The sequence below is a fragment of the Macrosteles quadrilineatus genome, unplaced genomic scaffold (genome assembly GCF_028750875.1).
Source record: "Macrosteles quadrilineatus isolate MER2022 unplaced genomic scaffold, UCM_ALF_1.0 Scaffold_8__2_contigs__length_117827958, whole genome shotgun sequence".
In the NCBI taxonomy this organism is placed as follows: Eukaryota; Metazoa; Arthropoda; class Insecta; order Hemiptera; family Cicadellidae; genus Macrosteles; species Macrosteles quadrilineatus.
Window position 1 is genome coordinate 65,020,219 of NW_026542601.1, and position 22,208 is coordinate 65,042,426.

The window sequence follows — 22,208 nt, forward strand, 5'->3', positions numbered from 1 at the left end:
AAGACTCCAGTAGATAGATGACATTTAAAATGGTTTTAACATATAGTTATAACTACAGGTTAATATATTCTAACACTAACCTACAAACACATCTACCAGCTTCATGTTGAATACACCTCAGACTCCTTTCACCAAGTTCACAGTTATCTCAAACAAAACAAACAAAGTTTCTTATCATCAAGTTCATTGTCCCTGATAATGACTGTCAAATTTTAGTCAAGTAATTATATTTTGCATTTGAAATTTAACAGTACTTAAAATGTGTGTAGTTTTGAGTTACGTGTATTGACAGAGTAAAAAATATTAACGGTAAATAGGAAAAACATTACAGACTAATCAGAAATCATAGATAGATAACTTGTTTCTCTCAAATCATTTTACACACACATAAAATATTTCAAGTAATACGTTGCAATTTTTCCTTTTTTATACAAAATTAAAGCATTTTTGATTTCAATATGTCATTATTTTCATAATGTATGACTATGTTTAACAAATCATCACACAGTGTATGTTCTGTTTTGATTGAGCTTTCTTCTGATAAATACATTGCCATATCCGAGAAAACTTTCAGAATAAAGATATTTAGAAAAATTTTTCTTCTATGCACATACCTATTCCATACAAGACCTATTTTTTAAATTTATTATATTTTTAAGTACTACTAAAACTGTTATTTAAACGCATGTAAAAACAACTTAATGAGTTAAAAAACAAAAACAAAATATAGCTACAAACAGCGAATATGAAAACATGTGAAGTGCAAAATAGTATTTATTTATAATTTTAATATTATACTAAGGCTGGAGTTAGGAAGGCTTGGTCATTTTAGGTGAGGAGAGACTGCTCGCTATCCCATCACCGAGCTGTGGTTGAACGTCTCGCTCCTTCTGTCTACTTCTCGCCAAACTCTCGGCATTGGACACTCGTCTAGACGGTCGAGGCTGTAGCCCACTTTTAGCTACCGCACTGTCGTCTGATAAGAACCCTGCAACACATTAGTCGACAAAATAAAGTACCATATCAAGGTTGACAGCTAAAACCTTGCTAATTCAACAATCTGTGGAACCAGAGGTTGTCGAGTTATCCACAACATTGAAATTTGTAATGGGTTTTAATACACGGATAGATAGCTTACTAATTTCCCCATACTTACAAAAGTATTTTTCCTACAGTCACCCAACAAAGTTGGCTTCCTTGTACTGTTTATAGTACAGAAAGCTGCTAATTGCTGCATATTTATACTTTGCCGTACGGTTTATACTTTGTCGTACGGTTTATACTTTGCCGCACATCAGGATTCCAACGAAACAACACAAAACAGCGTGGTTCTATTATGCACGTAATCCGTGTACGCTTGGAAATAGGTTGGCAACACTTAAAGATAATAATACTATGAGCAGCTGATTGACTATTATAACTACGATTTAACCCGTCATTTCGTGTTTATAGTTTCGGCATTTCTGAACTTACTGGACTTTTCTTTTAAACGTGTTTAAAACATTCCTACGATCTTAATAAACAAGAAAATACCTTTAAAGCATTTTTTTTAGGCGCGGAAACCACTTCAAATTACAAAAACATACGGAACTATATTCTCAAAACGCGGAGCACATTTCTTACCGAGGAAAAATAGCGGAGTGATACGGACCGCGGGTACTACTTTCTCTAGGGCACCATTTGTGTTGCCAGTTGAACCTAAAAACGTGTTGTATAGTGTTTGAAAGACTAATTATTTATATGCTTTACAGTGACTGTAGGAAAAATATAATGTGTAACACGAGTGAAAAGGCCTTTGCTGCACTCGAGATCATTCCGCACTCCCCTGCGGCTCGTGCGTAAACATTGCTCTCGTGTGCAGCAAAGTGCCACTTTCACCACTAGTTACACAAATAACTATTACATATTGAGTCAAAAGGTTCTGATGATTCTATAAAAACAAGAAGTCTAGCCATTTATTGATCATATAAAGTAGAGCGTAATACATAGATCTGATCAAGAATGCGTTCAGTTTTAGAGTACAGTTTATTTTAAAACTAGTGCTCGAACGCAGCAATATTGGCATAAATAGGTACATAAATATGTAGGGCCTACGGCACTAATCACATGTGTTATAATTCCGGCACATAACTTTTTACAAATCGAGCTCTGCTTAAAAAAACATTCTTTGGAGAAGACATTACCTGGTGAATGTACAGGCACTTGCATCAAAGAGAGGGTTAAACTCTTAGCTCGAGGGATCGCTTCTTTCCTGACACTGGCCGACACGGACTGTCTCAGTGCTGGAGGCAAATGTTCAGCTATACCTGTACGATAACAATCACAAACACAATACAAGCGACACGCAAATCATGTAAAGGCTTGCTACATTTGCTGATTATATTAAAACTGGTATTCAACTTTTTCTGTTAGCTTAACGCCATGGTCAAATGCTAGTCATGCAAAAGAGGTTAATATTTTTAGATGTTCAAAACCATCCTTTTAATCCAAAATCACATTTAACATTCATAGTCTGTCAAGTACTTGCGATTATCCTTCCATTCTGAGGTAATAACTGAGGTAAGAACTTTAAATATTTTAATTAAGAAAAAATAAATTCCATTTGACGGTCTGAAAAAGCAAGCAACACAGTGTAGCTACGAATATAATTTTAAAATGTTTCATAAACACTTTTTGATTTAACTAAAACCTTTACAATACACCATACAAATCGATATAAGATGTCAAAACAAAGAAATTTAGACCATTTGTACCCTGGTCTCCATAAGGTCCAATCAGGAGTCGTTTATTGTTTGTACAAAAGCGCCAATCAACATATAAAATATGCTAATCAAAGTGTAATTTCATACAAAAATATTATCCCATTATTAAAACGTTATCTGTTGAAATAAGACTAACAGTAGCAGGCTTGATGACACAGAAATGTTGCTGATTATAAAACTAATCATATTCAAGCCAAAACTCACTAGCAATGTCATCACTGAAAGGTGTCTGGTCCTGGTTGACTTTGGATAATTTCTCCTTTCTTTCTTCTTTCACCGATTCAAACCGATGAATGAATGATCTTGTGATGTCATTGATGTCTTTATCATCCAGACTAACTATAAAGAAATCTTTATATAGTAGTAACTTACATATACTTGTAATATAAATATGTATTACTCCTTGATCAGTTTTTGTCAATTTCAGAACACAGGCTGCTACTGTGTTTTCTAAAGTGCAAAATACCACTGGCCGTATGTACAAATGTGTTTTGGTTATTTAAACAAATTTTAAAATAATTTTAGCCAAATGAAACAATATATTCACAAATGACTGATGAACTGGTATTGCATTATTATTTGAACAGAGGGAGTCCTCGAATGCTGTTCCTCCTCAAACTGAACCCTCCACATAAAAAAAAAAAAAAAAAAAAAAAAAAAAAACACATACACACACAGCAAACAAACAACAACAAACACATTCAAAAGCATTCAGTTCAATCTGAAAAATCTAACATTGGATTTTAACTAAGAGTTTCTATCCTAAAACTATTTATTGTTTCAAAAACATCTATAACATTTTCTTAGAGAAGAAAGCTTAAATTTAACAAATTAGCAAATACAATGTTTCTTACCAAGACAATTTGTGCTTGCTATAATCTTGTCTCTGTATTTGGGAATCCTTACGATTTCATTACCACGGAAGTCTATATTTAAGATTCTCGGCCACTGGCAAATGACCGAGCAGACGGCTGGTAAGTCCCTCAGCAAGTTGTTGCTTGCATTTAGTTTTTCAATGGCCTTCAACTCTTTTAGATCACTTATTGATGAAATATTGTTACCCGAGATGTCTAGTATCCGTAGACAGCGCTGAAACAACAGATTTTATAGTTATGTTTTTTTTTTATCCATGTTTCTAGCCCCCTTGATATAATGTCAGATTAATCACTAACACAATTCCCATCAGACAGTTCAAATAATGTATTTTTTAAGGACATGTTTTGGTGTAAAAAAACCAAGTCAACTTCAAGTACTTGTAAAGTTACTCCGTTGGAAATCTGGTCATGTAGGATGAACACAATTTGAACAAAATACCCCCCACTGCAGCAAACACGCTGTTTAAGCAAATTTTCATTGCCTGATTGGTTTTTGACTAAAATATTTCCATTTATCAGACTGATTCTGTATTTATACAGGGGTGGGCTGAAAAAAATCAATAATTTTTTTTCGAGTTGTAATACCTTTGAAAAGTTGCAAAATTGTAAGATCAAAACAGGGTAAATGTAAATATATTAAAAATATCAGTCAATTTTTTCTGGTCACCCCCTAGAGTTAGAGCAATAAATGAAAACTCATATTTTTTCAGAAATGTTAATAATTTTTACATTTTCAATTTTTAATAGTTGAAAATATCATCTATAAGACACTACAAGAGGAATTGATATTCCAATAATATTATTGTATGTAAAGATCTTCCGGTCACGCATCAGCGGTAAATATAGCCAAAAATCAAGAAAAACGTCATTTGGTGCTAGATTTATTTGAAATATAATTATCGATAGCAAACTTTAATACCGAAAATCTGCTACACATTCAGATAGTAATTTAACAAAAACAACAAACGAATTCAGAATTGATCTTCCAGGCGTGCATAGCAATACAAAATTACTTGAGCACGGTACTATCGGGTCAGTGACCCGAACGACGTCATGTGGTTCCGAAGTTTAAGTTTCCAACAACAGGATGTTGATAATACAGTAATGTATTCCTGTGCTCGCCAACTGAAATTGACAACTGGAAGACAACGACCAATATTTTTTAATATTTTTAGTTTTACCCTGTTTTGGTCTTAGCAACTTTTCAAATGCCTACAACTAAAAAAATTACCTATTTTTTTGATTGATTTTTTTCAGCCCAGTTCATAAAAAACGTTTCGGGACTTTGGGAAATGAATCTTCATACTAAAAGAAAGAAACAAGGTTGTATTAAGCGTATGTCCTAAAATGCATATATACCCAGATATCCACCATTTTGTATTTTATACGGTACCTACTAAATATTTTTATATCTGAAGTTTTTCAAACCGTTTTTTATGAAACTTTGGTATTATATGGTACACAAGACCTATTATGTAAAAAATTTAATAAAATTGGTCTGGTTATAAATTTCAAAATGGCGGCCGTTTTAATTTGTACTACTTCTAATAATAACTCAAAAATTGATAATTTAATTTAAAAATGTCAAGTTGGTAGGTATACTTTTTAAGAATTTTTAATTCCCTATCAAACGATATCAGACGACAAACAACTGAAATAGAACGTTTTTTGGCTGTAAGATCAGGCAAAATGAAGTGCAGCCTGACTAACTTTGCCTTATTTTACACCTAAAAAGAAATATTTTTTTTGTCAGATTTTTTTGATCTTGGTATCCTTTGATAAGGAAAATGCTAAAAAAGTGAATTTTAAATTTTTTTATAAACTATCTATTTTTGAGTTATTTAAGTAAAAAGAATTAACCCTTTGAGTGCCAACGTCCGGGGAACCGGACGTTTTTAAAACGAGCCAAAAGTGCCAACGTCCGGCTGACCGGACGTTTCGTAATGATCGAACAGTTGTCATAACAACCGAATGGATACTCGGATTCTTTTAACCCATATATTAACATTGAGTCGAAAGTTACTAGATGCGATACATCGATTTTCGTTGGTTTACAAAATTTTAACCTAAAAATCGCCAGATCGCGCTCGGCATTTTTAGCAAAATCATCGGCATTTTTTGAGCGTTACTTTTATTTCTCGCCTGGCACTCTAAGGGTTAATACTGCCGCCATTTTGAAATTTATGATTTGATTATCTTTATTATTTTTCTATTCGAACGGATGGTGTTTTTTTGGAGACATCAAAACAATAAAGTAAATACGTCCCGGGTCTAAGTCTTACCATGAGACCTATGATAATAACTTATTCCCAACCTGGAAAATTTGCTAAAACCGTAACATTTAAACAAACAAGCTAAAATTGTACCTATTTAAAATAAACATTTTTTTTATTATTGTAAAAATGTTATAACACAAAATGAGACTGACTGCACTGATAGCATTGGAAATTACAAGGTTTCCAACTGAGCAACTTAGCAAGTACCTGAAGTTAACTGTTGAACGACGATTTTGCCGAAACATTTCCTGAAGAAAAATACTGTTTTGAGCTGTTTGCACAAATTTGAATAAGTAATTTGGTCTTACATTATGCTATTTTTTAATTACATTAGTTACAATACACTTTTTCTTAATACTGTATAAAAGAATCGCACTTACAGCTAGATTTTTGACAGTTCTGGGGTCAAAATAAATGGTTTCTCCAGGCTGCAATTGCTGACTCTCAATGTGCAACTCTTCCAGACTAAAGGTAGACTGCAGTCCTTCTACTACACTGATGCTGTTACATCCTAGGTAGCTGCAAACAAAACAAGATCAGCACAATAAGCGACTACCTACTCCGTTTTTAAAATTTAGGCGGTTTAAAGGGAAGGTTTTCCTGGGTTCTCCCAGTTAATTTTTTAGCTTTTATATATATATATATATCAGCTGTCGGCTGTTTCATACTTAGAGCGAAGTGGAAGGGATGGAATCGTTTCTCCGCAAATCCCCTAAATTTTGTAATCGGAGCATAAAGCCCTGCACACACCAGAGCGATACTCAGTACGATACTTGAGCGGGCACGATACTTTTTCTTCGAAATTCTCTTGCAATACCAGTGATCCGTGCGATACCATGGTGGCTTATGGAGCCGCACACACCAGAGCGAACGGCGATACCGAGACGAATGCGATACTGTAGCGATAGTATCACGGTAACGCTGCATGCACTGTTATAAAAGTGCCTACATCAGCAATCAATGTCTATAACCATGTCATGAAATACATCTGTACCTATACTATCTTTCATGTACATGGCTGGTTTTACATGAGTAGGCCTACACTAACACTACAGAAATATAGAGACGAAATTGCTTTGAACTATTCTTACGTATACAACATTTTTCAAGACAGTTCCCTGATCTAGACAAATTGAACAAAATAGCCTATTTAATCTATTTCTATAGATCAGTGAACTGTCTAGAAACGATTTTTTATTACCGCATATTACAATTTATGGAGTAATATTATCTTATAGGTTAGAGAACAAAGTCTGTGTCTTCAATAACTAATTAAGTAGGTACCGTACCGGTATATTAAAACAAAATTTCAAGAATGGTAATTTAGACACAAATTGATTAAGAGGGTTTTTAAATACAAAATTGTTACCGGTAATTTTTTCGTCAGTTATTGAGTTAACAAATTTACATTGTTCTGTAATTCCTATGGCATATTTCTCTATTTATTCATTAATAACATATTTCTTATTGTACCGGTATTGAATTATTCCTTAATGGATTGTCAGAAGCATGTGCACAGACCTGTATATTTACTATGAATGATAGAATAGACAGACAAAGGATTCAGTTACTAAGGCAAGCAATGGCATTTCGCTGATAGTTTATACTGTAGATGTAAGCACCTGGGGAGGCTAAACTAGCACAATAACTTACTCACAGCTTTTTCAACCGTTTTATGTTGTTCAAGCTATCCATTTTGGTGATCTTGTTGTGTTGAAGATGCAAATGTGTGAGGTATTCATTTTTATCAAGATTTTCAATGACTTGAATGTTGTTGCGATGAAGATACAAAACATTAAGGTTTTGTATACTGGATAGGTCCCCCTAAAACAAATTTATCTCTGATGTTTCATTTTCGATGTAGGCTAACTTACTTAGGATATGGTGCCTTTCAAGTTTCTATGACAACAAACAATAACAAGAAGACAATATGAATCAAGACAAACATGAGAATAAGGAAAGATAACTTAACCCTATAAAATATTATTCAAATGTCCATTTAACTTATATATTGATATTTAGGAATAATTAATTTTGATAAATTGATGATCAAAATGTATCTATTGTAAAAAAAAAATATACTCAACTATAACATCAATTGATTTTTCAGGAAGACTTAGATGAGTTATTTTTCTCAGACAATCGTCATTCTTTGATGGAGAAGTTGCCTTTGGCTTGACAGAACAATTCTTTTTTACATAATCGACAGTTAAGCGAACCATTTACTCTAATGTATACCTATAAATTACACCAACAAAAGCATTAATTTTAATATAACAAGCCAATTAATTAACTTAACTCCCAACATGGTAAAAGTTCTAACAACAAAACAAAACAACTGAACTAAACTAACTGAACTGAATCTGACAGGATGTGTAACAGTAAACAGTACTCACGCTGTTGCTGTTACCGGTTACCATGGTTACGCTTTAGCTTATGGCATGGCATGGAATAATGAATTGCATTGCTCTTTAATTTGTGCTTAGAGTACGAAACATAACGGCCGCCTTTTAAGGTGGCCGTGAATTCTTCCTTCTTGACAATGAAAACCAAAATTATTGTTTAATTACTAAAGCCACACACATTACCATGTAAACATATTTATTATCAGGGACTCCACAGCCATCAACTCTCTGAGACTTCATCGACAGCCTTGCCTTCAAGCAAGATTTGAAGAAACGGTGGATGTTTCCATGGTGGAGCACATCAGGGACCTTGTTGCTGAGGATGTCCCACACCCCCAGATCTGCGAGTAGGCACTGAAACGAAGTTGACGTCTACAGGTAGCTGAGCTACCAGGGCTTGAACCTACAGCTGTCAAGAAGTATAAGCTCCCAGCGAGCAGGATGCTTCGAGTGAAGTTGCGCAAGTCACCACAGTCAACAGGAATCTTTAATTACCTCTTCCTTGATCGAGACCAGCAGAGCCGGATAGGTTGCGTCAATTTTCTATTTACACTATATACACTAAACTTCCATAGATTGAAATATGAAAACTATGTTAAGTACCTACTTTGGCAGTGGATGATTTTGCCGCAGTCTTATTGAAGTTTCTCATTAAAATAGTCTTGTAGGCTGCAGTATGGTTTCTCCCTCAACAAGTTTTTCAGGGTTGTACGAAAGGCTTTTTCCCATTGGTTTTTGATTGACGTAGGCAGGTGGTTGTAAATACTGCAGGACTTGACTTGGACTGTCGCGACGGTCGGCCGTCTGACAGACAGCGCTACACACTCACAGACCAGACAAAAAAAGTGGCGAGGGAACCTTCCTTAGACCGTCTGTGGTCTGAGGGTTCGACCATCAGACACGCAGACAGTCTGGTCCGAGGAAATCGTTCCTCAGACAGCCCCACACACGATACGACAAGTGCCAGACACCAGACCAGACTGACCGGAGAGTCTGGTCTGAAGTTGACGTCTACAGTGGTCTGGCAGTGTGTGGGGGGCTCAAAATACCTTTTATCATAGACTAAACAACCCGAGTAATCCTACTAATATTATGATGAGATTATAAGTGAGAAAGTTTGGATGTATGGATGGATAAAGTATAATGGAGTATGAGGCTATGCTTTTATTGACTACTTATCCACTTGCAATAAATTGTACAGTATTGTCTCAACTGGAAATAGCCTTTTGAACGTAAAATCTTTTGAATGTGTATAAATAAAGTAGATGGTGTTGTGAAATATTATTCAATTCACCCTTATTTAAATTTTACCATACTTTGTAATGGATCTTCAACGAAGTAGGGTTACTTATGTAGAACATATTTATGTATTTTTGTTGTTTTTTATGTTTTAAAATTACTATGTTTTATTATTACTATCATTTAAATCTGACGATATCATGCATTTTGAATGTGGTTTTCATCACAATAAAATGTTATGATTAGTTGATTATACATCTCTTAAGGGATTTAATTTTACTACCCTAACTAAGAATATACATCCCATCTTGGGAGACTATGTGTGTGACATAAGTCTCCAAGGTTAATAATCAATGGCAGTATCATGGATTTCGATATTTTTAATCAGAGGCAGTTATCTTACTCTATGATAGTGACTTGCAAGCTCATTTGTTTTTTTCTTTTAGCAAACGCCTAATGTCATACAGGTTAGGGGGTTTCGGTTTGCTTATACACTAATCAGTAATCACTCAAATAGAGACAGCACAAATCTTCTAATAACAGTGAAGTTAATTTATATTTTAACACCAACAACATTGTAAACATAGTAATTTTTGCCAATCATATAAGTGGTCCTGGCTCAAGATGACGACTGCTACAGATACAGTCAGAGAGAAAGCTCTGCAGGATTACAGAAAGAAGTTGTTGGAACATAAAGAAGTTGAAAGCAGGCTGAAAGAAAGTAAGTTATTTTTATTATTAAAATCCAAAGCAAAGCCTAGGCCTACCTCAATTTTACTACCTGGATAAGTTAGGTATACGGGAAAATGTTTGCTGGGGGGTAGCGCTAGGCCTAAACCTAAACCAACTTTGAGGACTAGGCTGGCCTTTATTTGAGTTGTGTAATTGTCCCTATAAATTTACTGTTAAGTCTACAAGCTTATTGCCAGGAATCTGAATCATTTGCAGGCCAGATTGTAATATCTAGAGGTTTTCTGGTGTTGATCATGTTGTTGAACGAGTAAGACTATAGGCTGATGTTTCGGATGCGTAAGTTAGCAGTTATCTTTCTTCAAGGCAAACTACTCAACTTAAGAAGGTAGTGCACATTGAAGGTACAACCTATTTTCAAGAGTTATTTCGGCCATTAACCCTAGCAGTGGCCAACCGTCGTCTGGTGACGGTATGACGTTGATGCTTAGAATGGCCAAAGTCGTCTGGTGACGGTATGGGCCGAAATGTTTTTAACGGTAAAAAAAACACTTACAATCAACTCAGATGAGAATAATATATATACCATTCGAAAGACCACATTCTGAACTTTCATTTGATTACATAAACAAACCCTGTAGCAGGTATATAACAATGTCACGACGATTAGAAATCAAATGAAATTTTGGCGCGGCACGACTTTTGCAGCCGACACTTGGGAACTGACAAAACACGTCTTGTTTGGCATTACCCTGCTCGGGTAATTTTCTTCTTGGGATGTTGTGGGTGGTACCACTGGATAGCCATTGATTTTATCTTCATTGTGGTAGTGATATTTATAACTAAATATTGATTGCACAATCGGTACGATTTTATGAAAACAGCTGTTTTCGAAATTTCTAACAAATGGCCAACAGTCGTCTGGTGACAGTATGGAAAATACGAATTATATACAGTGAAAGTTATTATTACTAGTCATATAGTATATCATTTTGAAGAGGAAGAAATTTAGATTCAGAGAGTGGCAGCCCTGCACTCAGGGTTATTTCTGTATGCTCGCATGTAGACGACGGAAGTGAGTCATTACTGACTGCTACAGTCTGTCAGCTGTCTTGTATTGCCATTGTTTGTTTGTGTTGTTGCCGGTAATAGTTTTATTATGATATTACTATTTCTAGATTCTCCTGTTCTTTCCGAACAAAATGAATATGAGGTTGGCTAGGTTTACTTGTACGGTTGAATTTTTACGAATTTTCAAAAAAAGGTCTGCAAAATCGCCAAAATGGGTTGGCCATTCCCCACTTCTAACATTGGCCACTCCTAGGGTTAAGATATTTACAATTGGGGTAGGGGTGGCTGCTGTTCTGCATGTTTATTGCCGTAAACTTATATACTCAGCCTAAGTTATTTTTTACAGTGAGAGAACAACTTAAAGACCTAACAAAGCAGTATGATAAGTCTGAAAATGATCTAAAAGCTCTTCAGAGTGTTGGACAGGTAAGACAAATCAATTTCCTAATTATTTAGGACTTACCCTAGGTCTAAAATTACATGCATGCATCAAACCAAGTGTTAGGATTGAGCTTATTACCATACCAATCATTGAGTTTTACGTTAAATATCCCTTACTAGGCTATTTAACTTATTTAACTTTTTCTAGTTATTGTTGGCATTGGTACCTACTGTTAAAGGGAACATTCATTTCTATCGATTTGATTTCTTTTCGATACATGGATATTTATTTTGTTTTTTGATCCGATATACCAATATTAACGAACGAGATATCAGCTGACAACTACGATAAGTGAATATTGTTCAGTATCAACAAACAATTTAAAATATAATTGAAATGAAACTCTTCTAAGCTAACCTTACCTAGCCAACCAAACTTGCACACACACAACACAACATTTCCAAATTCCGTTTCATATTACCCACATGCCTTTTCTGCTATCAAACAAAATTTTGAAATGGTACAGCAAGTTTGGTTGGTTATGAAATGAAACTAAATGCTTTATTGTCGTTAAGACTAAGTACAAAGTCCATGACAATCGTCAAAAGAAAAAAAAACAATCAAGATGGCAACTTGATGTTAGGTATGTTAGGTTAGTTTAGAACAATTGAATTTCTGAATCCACATAATATATTATTTTTGCCTGAAAAATATCAGTTTTCATTTTGTAATTTAAATGTGTTTGAAGATATTAAAACAGAAAGAATGGTTCATAAAGGAAAACAAATACCCCGCCGCAGAAAACCTGCAGACTAACTTAAGCAAATTTTAACTTCTCTGATTAATTTTTTTATAAAATATTTCCATAAGTCATAAGTTATTTATTCCCAAAATAACATCAGATTTAACTAGTGCTAAGATTTGCTGCTACCGGGAAGGTAAACAGAGTTTTAGACCGTACGTCAATAGTATAGGATGAGATAAATCAATTTGCAAAATTTTGTCAATCAATAAACAAGTAAACTACGGTACAACAGTTTTAATTTTCTGAAAATCACATGGAAATTTAAAATTACACTACGGTATTTTTTAAATTGTCTCTGTGACCGTTAGGCATACAACTGCGCTTCAATAACCTATACAAAATTATTTCTTTTTTTTAAGCTCTACAAAACAGTAAAAAAAGTAATGGCAAAACTTTTTTTTAGGGTAAAAAATGGGAAAACACAAGTTTTACCCCTTAAACCCCCGTTCCCATGGTCCGATTATGTGGTTCGCGAACTTGTTAATTGGGTAGTTAAAGTATTGAGTTTTTGCGTGCACTAAAACAATTAGACCCTAGAAGGCTCTAGTTTTTTACTTAGTTGAACCCATAATGTGTCTTAACTATTAAGTGTCGAACTATCAAAGTTCTACTGTACTGTCATATTAATGAGTTAGTGTGAACTATACTCACTTTTTAAACTACAGTCAGTATTTTATTTTAGCCTATAGAATATAAGGATGCCGAAACAGGAACCTCTTGTTTAGTCACACCACGATCTGCACGCAAAATTTCACTATCTTTTATGATTGCTTCAAAAGAAACTGATAAACGACCTCACAAAAAATACCCCATAAATAATTGACCACTAAAATCCAATCACTAAACACTCTTTATTCTTAGTGGGGCTGTAGATTCTCATTTAGGCCTACATCGTTATTGGCTACTTAGACAAGATTAATGGTCATGCAGGGGTGGGATCGGTTTGAATAGCTGCTGTGGAAGAAGTGAGGAACTTGGAGCTATGGTCATATTCGAATTACAATTCTTGTATGATAACAATTTGAAATACTGGTATGATTATAATCCAACTTGTTATCTTCTTTAATGTAAAAAATATAATTCAATAAAAGGTTAAATTACCTGTGTCCGCCGGTCGATCCTTATGTGCTGTATCCTATTACAGGAATTACAGCACATTAGGATCGACCGGCGGACACAGGTAATTTAACCTTTTATTGAATCTCATACCGATCCGAAACAACAAAACAAAAATAAATATTAGTTTAAAAATAAATAAAATGCAATAATTTAGTGTTTGTGTTAGCCTAGTCTAAGTAATTAGGTCAAAAATGTCAATAAACAAATATTTGGCTGTCCTACTTTAAATATCTTTGCATTTTTAGATTGTGGGGGAGGTTCTGAAACAGCTCACTGAAGAAAAGTGTAAGTAAATAATCCAAATGAAAAGAAATACCTACTAGTTATGCTGTTGGAACTTAAGTTACCTATATAGCCTAGTTAAATTGAAATAGCAGCAAACTCTTTTATTATACCTACAAAGATTGACTATATATGTCTAACAATAAATAAACTAGCTCAACAGGTCTAGAGGCCTAAAAGCTCTACAGGGTCCAAGACGGAGATATTTTTATTTGTTATCTTAAACTATAACTTTGAATGGAATTCAATAAAGCCCAACTTCATGTTGAATGTAGAATTTCTTCTGCCTCTATACACCTTGGGTAGAAGAAATTCCACCTCGGTAAAAACACACAGCTTAATCATGTTTATAACTTACCCAATACAAGTCAATATTTCTTTAGGTTGAGAATTTTCAGTGGTTTTTGTCAAAACTACATCCTAGCTTGCACTCTACAAATCCTCAACAATATTGACGAGTTTTCTTCTGAAATTGCCATCCACAAGCACGGTACAAGGCAACCATCCAAATATTTGATTCCTCCAGTTAGGCTGGCCAGAACTAAGAAATGCTACCTACATTAAAGCCATCAAGGTGTACAACGAATTGCCCAACTTCTCAAAAGCCTGGTCAGAAGCATACTACTCCCCGGATAAGAGTTTTGAATACCCTCTATTAGGCCTAGCCTGAATTTTTACCAATCCACAGCCAAGTTTTGCTTTTAATGTGATTAAAATGAAATGAAAATCCTTCTTTATTGAGGCGAACTTCCCTCAAAGAGATTAAGAAAGTTGTTTAAGAACATCAATCTCCCACAGGGAAAATATGAACTGGCAGTAGGTTAAAGATGGTGTCTTGTTCTCAGTTATCGTTAAGGCCACCAACGGACCGAGGTACGTGGTGGGTTGTCGCCGCCAGCTGGACAAGGCCAAGTTGAAGTCTGGCACCAGAGTAGCTCTAGACATGACTACGCTGACTATCATGCGACATCTGCCTCGTGAGGTCGACCCTCTCGTGTACAACATGAGCCATGAGGACCCTGGACACGTCACGTACTCTGCAATCGGAGGACTGAGTGAGCAGATCAGGGAGTTGCGAGAGGTGATGTTGCTTATGTTTTGAAATCTTTTTAGAACAGTATTGTATAAAATCACTGCTAGAGCGATCTACCCAGTACTATTGTGAAAAGTGCTAGACCACTCTAGGCAATCTGAACTTAAATTACGTCTTGGTAGACAGTCATGTCTCCCTTATTTTTCAATATATTTGAGGGATCTCTTTCCTATTTTTTACATAAATGATAACTATTTTGATTGAATTTTATTTGTTATAGTCATTTTAACGCTAACCAAAATGGCATGACTACCAACGCTGTAAAACTTATAGAAAAGTTTTTGCAACTGTTGTCACTTTCCCTACAAAATTTCCTAAATATCTACAGATAGGCCTATAGCCTACACCTGTGATCTAATAACTATATTTTTGTGTTATTTGGAAGAAAATATTAATTTTCCACCTCCCTTGCAGAAGTAAACTCTATTTCTCCCATTGTTGTTTAAGGCTATTAATTTATTCAAAATTGAATAAAATAGGGCTTGTCCTATGGCTAAGCCCCTAGGTATCGTGTTAATCTCCTAAACTAACCTCATTTGCCAGTATGTACAAACTTGAAAAGGTGATCTAATGTATTTTAAGGCCGTTTGTATGCAGCCTATGGCTGCGCTAATTAAAGTTGGCATGTGCGGTGTTCGTGTTAATGAAGTCCATCTATTTACTGGAAATTGGCTCAGTCTCAGTCTGGACGGTTGTAATAATATAAACAATGCAGAGAACTAAAACCTTTGATATTGAGTGTTATTGTACACTCCTCTAAGCATATTGCAGTTCTTACTGCAATCAGTCAACAGTAAATAGTTTACGTTTTGTTTTCTCTTAAAAGACGTAGGCGTTAAACAAATCAAATGGGAGAAAGCATATGTCAGTTTGCAGATTCCATACATATTTACATGTTCTGGTTGTTTGTCTCAGGTTATTGAACTGCCGCTTCTGAACCCGGAGTTGTTCCAGAGAGTCGGTATCACTCCTCCCAAGGGTTGTCTGCTGTACGGACCTCCGGGCACAGGCAAGACTCTACTGGCCAGAGCCGTGGCCAGCCAGCTGGATGCAAACTTTTTGAAGGTAGCGCCAGAAAAATATTCAGCTAAAGCTGTCATTTATGTTTGGATTGTTTTTAGCATTTTTGTGAGGATAGCAGACTTATCTGAATGGGAAAGAGGAACCAAATTATTTTTTAATACGCCTATGAGTATTTGATTGTATGTGTACTTATCATACAAAACCGTTTCCCTTAATAAACAATATTAACTTTCTGAGAATGTCATCTTCTTCAGCTACCGTAATGCTCTAATACTCTTTAGGAAAGTGCTTTTAATAAAACCAAACTGTCATAAAAAGAATAATATGCTGTTAAACTTGTTTGTTTCCTACGTTGTATTCAGTTCATGTGGTTTTGTGAGCAAAGGAATATCATGAATACTGCTCGCCTTGTATTCAATGAATACAGTACAGGACTTTGAAGCTTACAGAGAAAGACCTCTGCCACCCTTAGTGTACCTGTTTGTCAACTATATTCATAGTCAACTTTGTTGCTCAGGTTGTATCGAGTGCCATTGTTGACAAGTACATTGGAGAGAGCGCTCGATTGATCAGAGAAATGTTCAACTACGCTCGTGATCACCAGCCTTGCATTATATTCATGGATGAAATTGACGCCATTGGTAAGACATGAACTAAGTTTACCAAAAGAAACATCTCCAACGAATATTGTTCAACAAAGTAAAATAACTCAAATCTAATCCAACCCTGTTCCTAAAAGTATTTCTTATATGCAAAATACATGTAGTATTAAATAAAATCAAAATCATATTTTCTTCTTGATTAATTATTTTAATTCGAATGTGTCAATAACTTAACTCATCATTTGAGTTTTGAATTTTAATCTCAAAATTTCAAATGAAGTAACTGACACCCTGCAAAAATAAGCTATAATATGAGCTACATGGGTTGGTGGAGACTAGGGATACCAGATCAGAAATGTTGTGGGTTGGTGTGTTGCCGTATGATATTATCACGTTCATTCTTGTACTGTTAGTCCACTGTTTGCTCGATACATCCCATTCACAAGCCAGAGGCTCATGTGGATGAGGATATCCTGTTTATGTTTTGTTTATCTTGTTATATCCTGTTTATGTTTGTGTGTTTAGGTGGACGAAGGTTCTCCGAAGGAACGTCTGCTGACCGAGAGATACAGAGGACGCTGATGGAGCTTCTCAACCAAATGGATGGTTTTGATTCACTTGGCCAGGTAGATTTGCTGTCCATCAGGCTTTTTAAAGAATAATGTTGTTTACTAAATGTTAGGAATGGCTTTAATCTTAACGTTGTGCCAGTATTAGTTGTATTGATGTATAAGACTTACCCAACAAACCTATAGTTTTTGTTTTTAATCAGTTTTAAAAATTTAGATTGCATTTTCTGCACATTGACGGCAACACTTTTTGGCACAGAAAAAACATTTTGAAATGTTAAAAGTCTATTGATAAATTTGTAATAAAAATAAGGTAGATTTAACGTATTCAAAGAATGAAACAACTTGTGTTGATTTAAATTTATAATTACCGTATTCTAATTATTGTAGCGTACAGTAGCTCTTAGCCAGATGAACTCTGTATAGTTTCAAATGAAAGGGAAACTAATTAGAGGCATCAATCCACTTAATACAGGCACAGAAATTTCCAAATACTTGAACACTACTTTTAGAGAAAATGTAAAGTACATGTAAAAATAGAACCGGAAAACTAGGGAAAGCTCCAGGCTGTATATATTATATTTAGCATTACTATTTTAAGCCTACCTTTAACAATTTAATTGAATCCTGAAGGTATAATGATGCCTATTAAAGAAAATGTTATTTTGCAGGTTAAAATGATCATGGCTACCAACCGTCCGGACACTCTGGACCCTGCCCTCCTGAGACCTGGACGTTTGGACCGTAAAATTGAAATACCTCTGCCTAATGAACAAGCTCGCCTAGAAATTCTCAAAATCCATGCTGGACCAATTGCTAAGCATGGAGATATCGGTATGTGGCCCTACCCTACACCTCTCATTAATTTCTTGTTTCTAGTTAGCCTTCGTAAGACAGAATTATTAATAGTATATTATCCATAAACAGCCTAGGTTTGGCAGTGTGTGTAAATGCATTTTATTGATTAAACTAATTGCTCTATGGTTTGGTAATATTTGTTCAGACCTACAGTAAGTAAAGGAAATATATATTTTTAATGTATTAAATTGAAGATTGAGAAACTAGACTAAACTTTGGGACTTGTAAAATGTTCAGTCGTGATGGATCCCAGAAAGGTTCGCTAAAAGCTGAACTAATATTTAAATTATTTGTTTGTAGATTATGAAGCTGTTGTCAAGTTATCTGACAGTTTCAATGGAGCTGACCTTCGTAATGTTTGTACGGAAGCTGGATTGTTTGCTATCCGAGCCGAAAGAGAATACGTGATCCAAGAAGACTTCATGAAAGCTGTTCGTAAAGTCGCTGATAACAAGAAACTTGAGTCTAAGCTTGACTATAAGCCTGTCTAAGAGTGTTGTGTTGTAAAATAATTTATTCAATAAAATTTTGGTTTTTCTATCTATATTTTAAGTTAGAGCTTTTTTCTAGCCCGATTCCAGTAGGCTACTGAAAGTTAAAATCTAGTAGTAACATTGGAATAGTTTTGATAGCTCAAATGAAAATGATCAAGAAACATGAAATAAAGATCAAGTTAAAAAAATTAACCCCAAGGTTCATGTTTTGAACTAATTTGGTTGGTTCTGTTTTATATTTATTACCACTGTCTAGTAACAATGCGTAATGTGTACAGGTATTATTTGAGTGAATAATGAAGAGGAGCTAACAATTAATAGACATATAACAATTACGGTATCCTTATTGTTTATTGCTAACAATGAGTTTGTTTGGGGTGGAGTTGATGCAACTATTGAAAAAAAGGTATAAAAACCCATTAGATTTTTACTAACTACAGTAGAACCCCGCTAATCCGATATTGGCTAGTCCAACTCTTCGCTTAATCCGACCATGCCATCGCTTATCAGTGGCAATGTTATCGTGGTAGGCTAATATTGTGACTGTTTGCATTGGTTGTATGGGGATCTTCACCGTCTACCACAATGGCGGCAGAAATTCTTGTTTATACCTTGCAATCTCGGATACATCAAGTTTTCATCGATCATGGAATCATTTATCGTCATCTTCCATGATTGTGGCAATATATTGATTGTCTCACACGGTTAAGGGAACATTGTCATTGTCTTCTGGCATAAACAAATTTTACGGTCACGGAACAAATTATCATCATCTTAGGCAATCGAGGCAAAATCCTGAACACCCCTCGTAGTCGGGTAGGCACCGTCTTCCATGATTGCAGCAAAATAGTAAACATCCCCCAAACTCGGGGGGGGGGGGGGGGGACAATATCAGATGGTCCCCCGCAATCACGAAAACTATCGTTGTTGGCTGCAATACTGCAAACTCCTGAAAATCTCCTGCAGTAAAGGAAACATTATTGTTGTCTCTTGCGATCAACATTGAACCTCTCCTGCGATCACGGAAACATTATCAAGTTCTGAAATTGTGATAAAATATTAAATGTTTCTTGTTGTCACTGGAACATTTAGCCTACATTGTTTTCTAAGATAGTGAACTTTCAATTACCAGTTGAGCAATTAATTCGGTAGACCCCCTAGCCTAATTTAATATGCTCCTCTAAGGTACCTATCAATATTCTGACTATGTTCTCTTAGGTGATGGATTAGCGGGGTTGTACTGTAATGATATTTATGGTAATATATATGCAGACCCAATGTTAATTTAGAGGCTATTTCAGACGTAAATTACTCTTATAAAGAAATAGGTAAAATAGGCAATTTTTTGACAGGCTGACTGTTTTCATCAGCTCACCCATTCTTTTCAATATCTACATTCCTTATCAAAACTGCTGAGAGTCAAGGCGTATGAGCCTTGGCTGAGTCTTCTACTGCTAAAGACAGAGCAATAAGTGACGTATAATCTACTGACCCCTGTTTGCCAGATTCTTGTAATTGAAGGCTAAGTAACTCAATACTGGAAAGTGGAAGAGTGGATGAAGTTCTCAATCAGGTAAAGTAAGCTTTCTGTAAGTAATTTAGTAATTTTGGTCACTAAACTGTTTCCAGTGAAAATTAGGCCTATTTGTTGAGAAACTTGGGATACTTAAATAAATAAAACTAAGCGATTAGAATATGTGAGCAACTTTAATTAAGCTTTAACCTTTTTATTGGGTGGTTCTGTAGCAGATAATCTGAGCTCTTTCCGTCTGAGATAATCTTGAACATTTTCAAACTTCCTCTTGAAAAGAAGATTCACAACATTTTTCTTCTGGTCAGCAGTCATATTTTGTTTATTTATTTCCTCCACAGCTTTAGCCACACATCCGGTCATGTTGTCTTGAAACTTGAACACTTCTAGGTTAAAAACCATGCTTTGCACAAGTACAATGTCATTTAAACTCATAACTAGCCATAAAATATTTGAACTCAACGACAAGCCCCATGGATGGCTGTTTTGAAAAGGTATGTTCTGGATAAAATTGCAACAAAACTTATCATTCTCACTTGAGCACTTGTACACTAAACAAGCATTGAAGTTGTCAACGGTTACACAAATTAGTGAAGTTGAACTATCCAAAGAAGTTGTTGCAGCATCAGTAATGGCTGCGATGTTACTTTCTGATTCCTCTTCTCCTTCACCTTTATCTTGACCAAATATTTGGGAGACATTGCAAACAGTTTCTTCTTTTCCAAGTAAATAATTCCAAAACCTAATTGTGCCATCACCAGAAGTTGAAATCAAATATTTTGAATCATGAGGGAGTAGACGCAAAGCACTTACGAATTCAGAATGGCCCAAGCAAAATGCAACAATATTGTAGCCACTGGGATAGCTGGACACCCTTATTTTCTCGTCCCTGTCACAAGTTATGATGAACTGTTCATCAGGTGTAACTAAAATATCTAACAAAAGAGAAAGGTGGCCCAATATGAGTTGTCCAGAGTTATCATCTGATTGAGGTTGGAACAAGTACACATCACCAGATTTGTCAGCAACAACTAGATGATTGTTGACAGGGGTGAATCTAACTTTGCCTGCACCTCTGATAAGCTTACATACTTTAATAATAGAGGGCTTACTATCTTGTAGGTCAACAACACAAAGAAGTTTCCCCAGAGTGCAGAATGCCATCAGGTGTCCATTAGAAGAAATGTCACAACATGCCAGACCTATCCCTATTTCTTCACTATCACTTGATGCTTTATTATTAGTATGAGTATCATCATTAACTTCAGTTATAATCGTTTCACCGATATCTGAATGTTTAAAAGGAAACAACACTCCATCACTTAATCGAGTAATTACAGTTTTAGTCCCGCAAGATACAGATACTACGTCGGAATTCGCACAAATACTTGCCATTGTCTGATCAAGACATAAATAGTTTACAGCACAATAATTAACTTCCTAGACACACAGACACAATCTAAATAAATATTTAACAAAGTTAGGTTAACACTGACTGACTGTAAATCTCCAACCCTAACCTCAATTCAATTTATAAAAAACGTAAACTTACTACTGACGACTATGAACAACAGACAAAATTTAGCTTCCCCACCATAGCATAGCGTGCTGTATGAAAAAAGCATAGAGTGTCTACCCACTGATCCATAACTATGCACAGTACTATAACAACATTATGCTCGAGATGGATCTCTATGGGTAGAATTTTCATGGCATCTGTTTCGTAAATTTACAGACACAGTTTTTAATCTTTTTCATATTTGAAAAATTTCAAAAGGACCAGGATATAATACAATTGGTTTTATAAATGTAGGCGAACTTATGCTTATATGCGCCATCTTGGCAATCCATACATTTATTTGACTGTAATATATGATGTAACCTATTGCATATTGCATGCAATAGTGAAAGTCAAACCACTCAAAGCACAGAAAACATAGTAGTATGTTTTCTGTGGTCAAAGTCAGAATAACAATGGTAGAATTAAAGGTAAGACGGCCGTGATATAGCCCAAACAATAACGATGATTTTTTGTTGGTTTGTTGTGCCACAAAAGAAGAAAAGCCATTTTTACTCCGTTCAAAGTTCTTATTTTTTCGAATTTAGTTAAAAATACACTACCAACCGTCCAG

General features: G+C 35.2%; 3 protein-coding genes across 3 annotated transcripts; 1 reads left to right on the plus strand and 2 right to left on the minus strand.

Moving 5' to 3' along the window:
* Window positions 1-784: 784 nt before the first annotated feature.
* LOC129001656 (protein phosphatase 1 regulatory subunit 42-like) lies at window positions 785-8,170 on the minus strand. Its single transcript, XM_054429028.1, has 7 exons — window positions 8,001-8,170; window positions 7,571-7,737; window positions 6,294-6,432; window positions 3,617-3,851; window positions 2,967-3,101; window positions 2,184-2,306; window positions 785-988 (listed from the first exon to the last, which is right to left on the minus strand). The coding sequence occupies exons 1-7, from the start codon at window positions 8,133-8,135 to the stop codon at window positions 810-812; spliced, it is 1,113 nt and encodes a 370-aa protein (XP_054285003.1). The 5' UTR covers window positions 8,136-8,170; the 3' UTR covers window positions 785-809.
* Window positions 8,171-10,037: 1,867 nt separating this feature from the next.
* LOC128999650 (26S proteasome regulatory subunit 10B) lies at window positions 10,038-18,597 on the plus strand. The gene is made up of 9 exons (XM_054426264.1): window positions 10,038-10,278; window positions 11,665-11,744; window positions 13,870-13,909; window positions 14,752-14,987; window positions 15,915-16,064; window positions 16,540-16,663; window positions 17,150-17,250; window positions 17,865-18,027; window positions 18,352-18,597. Exons 1-9 carry the CDS (start codon window positions 10,182-10,184, stop codon window positions 18,540-18,542), a joined length of 1,182 nt encoding a protein of 393 aa, XP_054282239.1. The 5' UTR covers window positions 10,038-10,181; the 3' UTR covers window positions 18,543-18,597.
* A 1,636-nt stretch (window positions 18,598-20,233) lies between these two features.
* On the minus strand, window positions 20,234-21,622 carry LOC129000186 (tRNA (guanine-N(7)-)-methyltransferase non-catalytic subunit wuho). The gene has a single exon (XM_054427132.1). The coding sequence runs from the start codon at window positions 21,469-21,471 to the stop codon at window positions 20,257-20,259; it is 1,215 nt and encodes a 404-aa protein (XP_054283107.1). The 5' UTR covers window positions 21,472-21,622; the 3' UTR covers window positions 20,234-20,256.
* Between the last annotated feature and the right edge of the window lie 586 nt (window positions 21,623-22,208).

Excerpts from the sequence above, each read along its gene's own strand:
- LOC129001656 (XM_054429028.1), bottom strand. The coding sequence starts at position 8,135 with ATGGTTCGCTTAACTGTCGATTATGTAAAAAAGAATTGTTCTGTCAAG. Across the intron at positions 7,738-8,000 it reads AAAAATCAATTGATGTTATA|GGGGACCTATCCAGTATACA; the intron begins GTTGAGTATATT and ends AATTTGTTTTAG. Across the intron at positions 3,852-6,293 it reads GAACTGTCAAAAATCTAGCT|CGCTGTCTACGGATACTAGA; the intron begins GTAAGTGCGATT and ends CTGTTGTTTCAG.
- LOC128999650 (XM_054426264.1), top strand. The coding sequence starts at position 10,182 with ATGACGACTGCTACAGATACAGTCAGAGAGAAAGCTCTGCAGGATTAC. Across the intron at positions 13,910-14,751 it reads ACAGCTCACTGAAGAAAAGT|TTATCGTTAAGGCCACCAAC; the intron begins GTAAGTAAATAA and ends TCTTGTTCTCAG. Across the intron at positions 14,988-15,914 it reads AGATCAGGGAGTTGCGAGAG|GTTATTGAACTGCCGCTTCT; the intron begins GTGATGTTGCTT and ends TGTTTGTCTCAG.
- LOC129000186 (XM_054427132.1), bottom strand. The coding sequence starts at position 21,471 with ATGGCAAGTATTTGTGCGAATTCCGACGTAGTATCTGTATCTTGCGGG.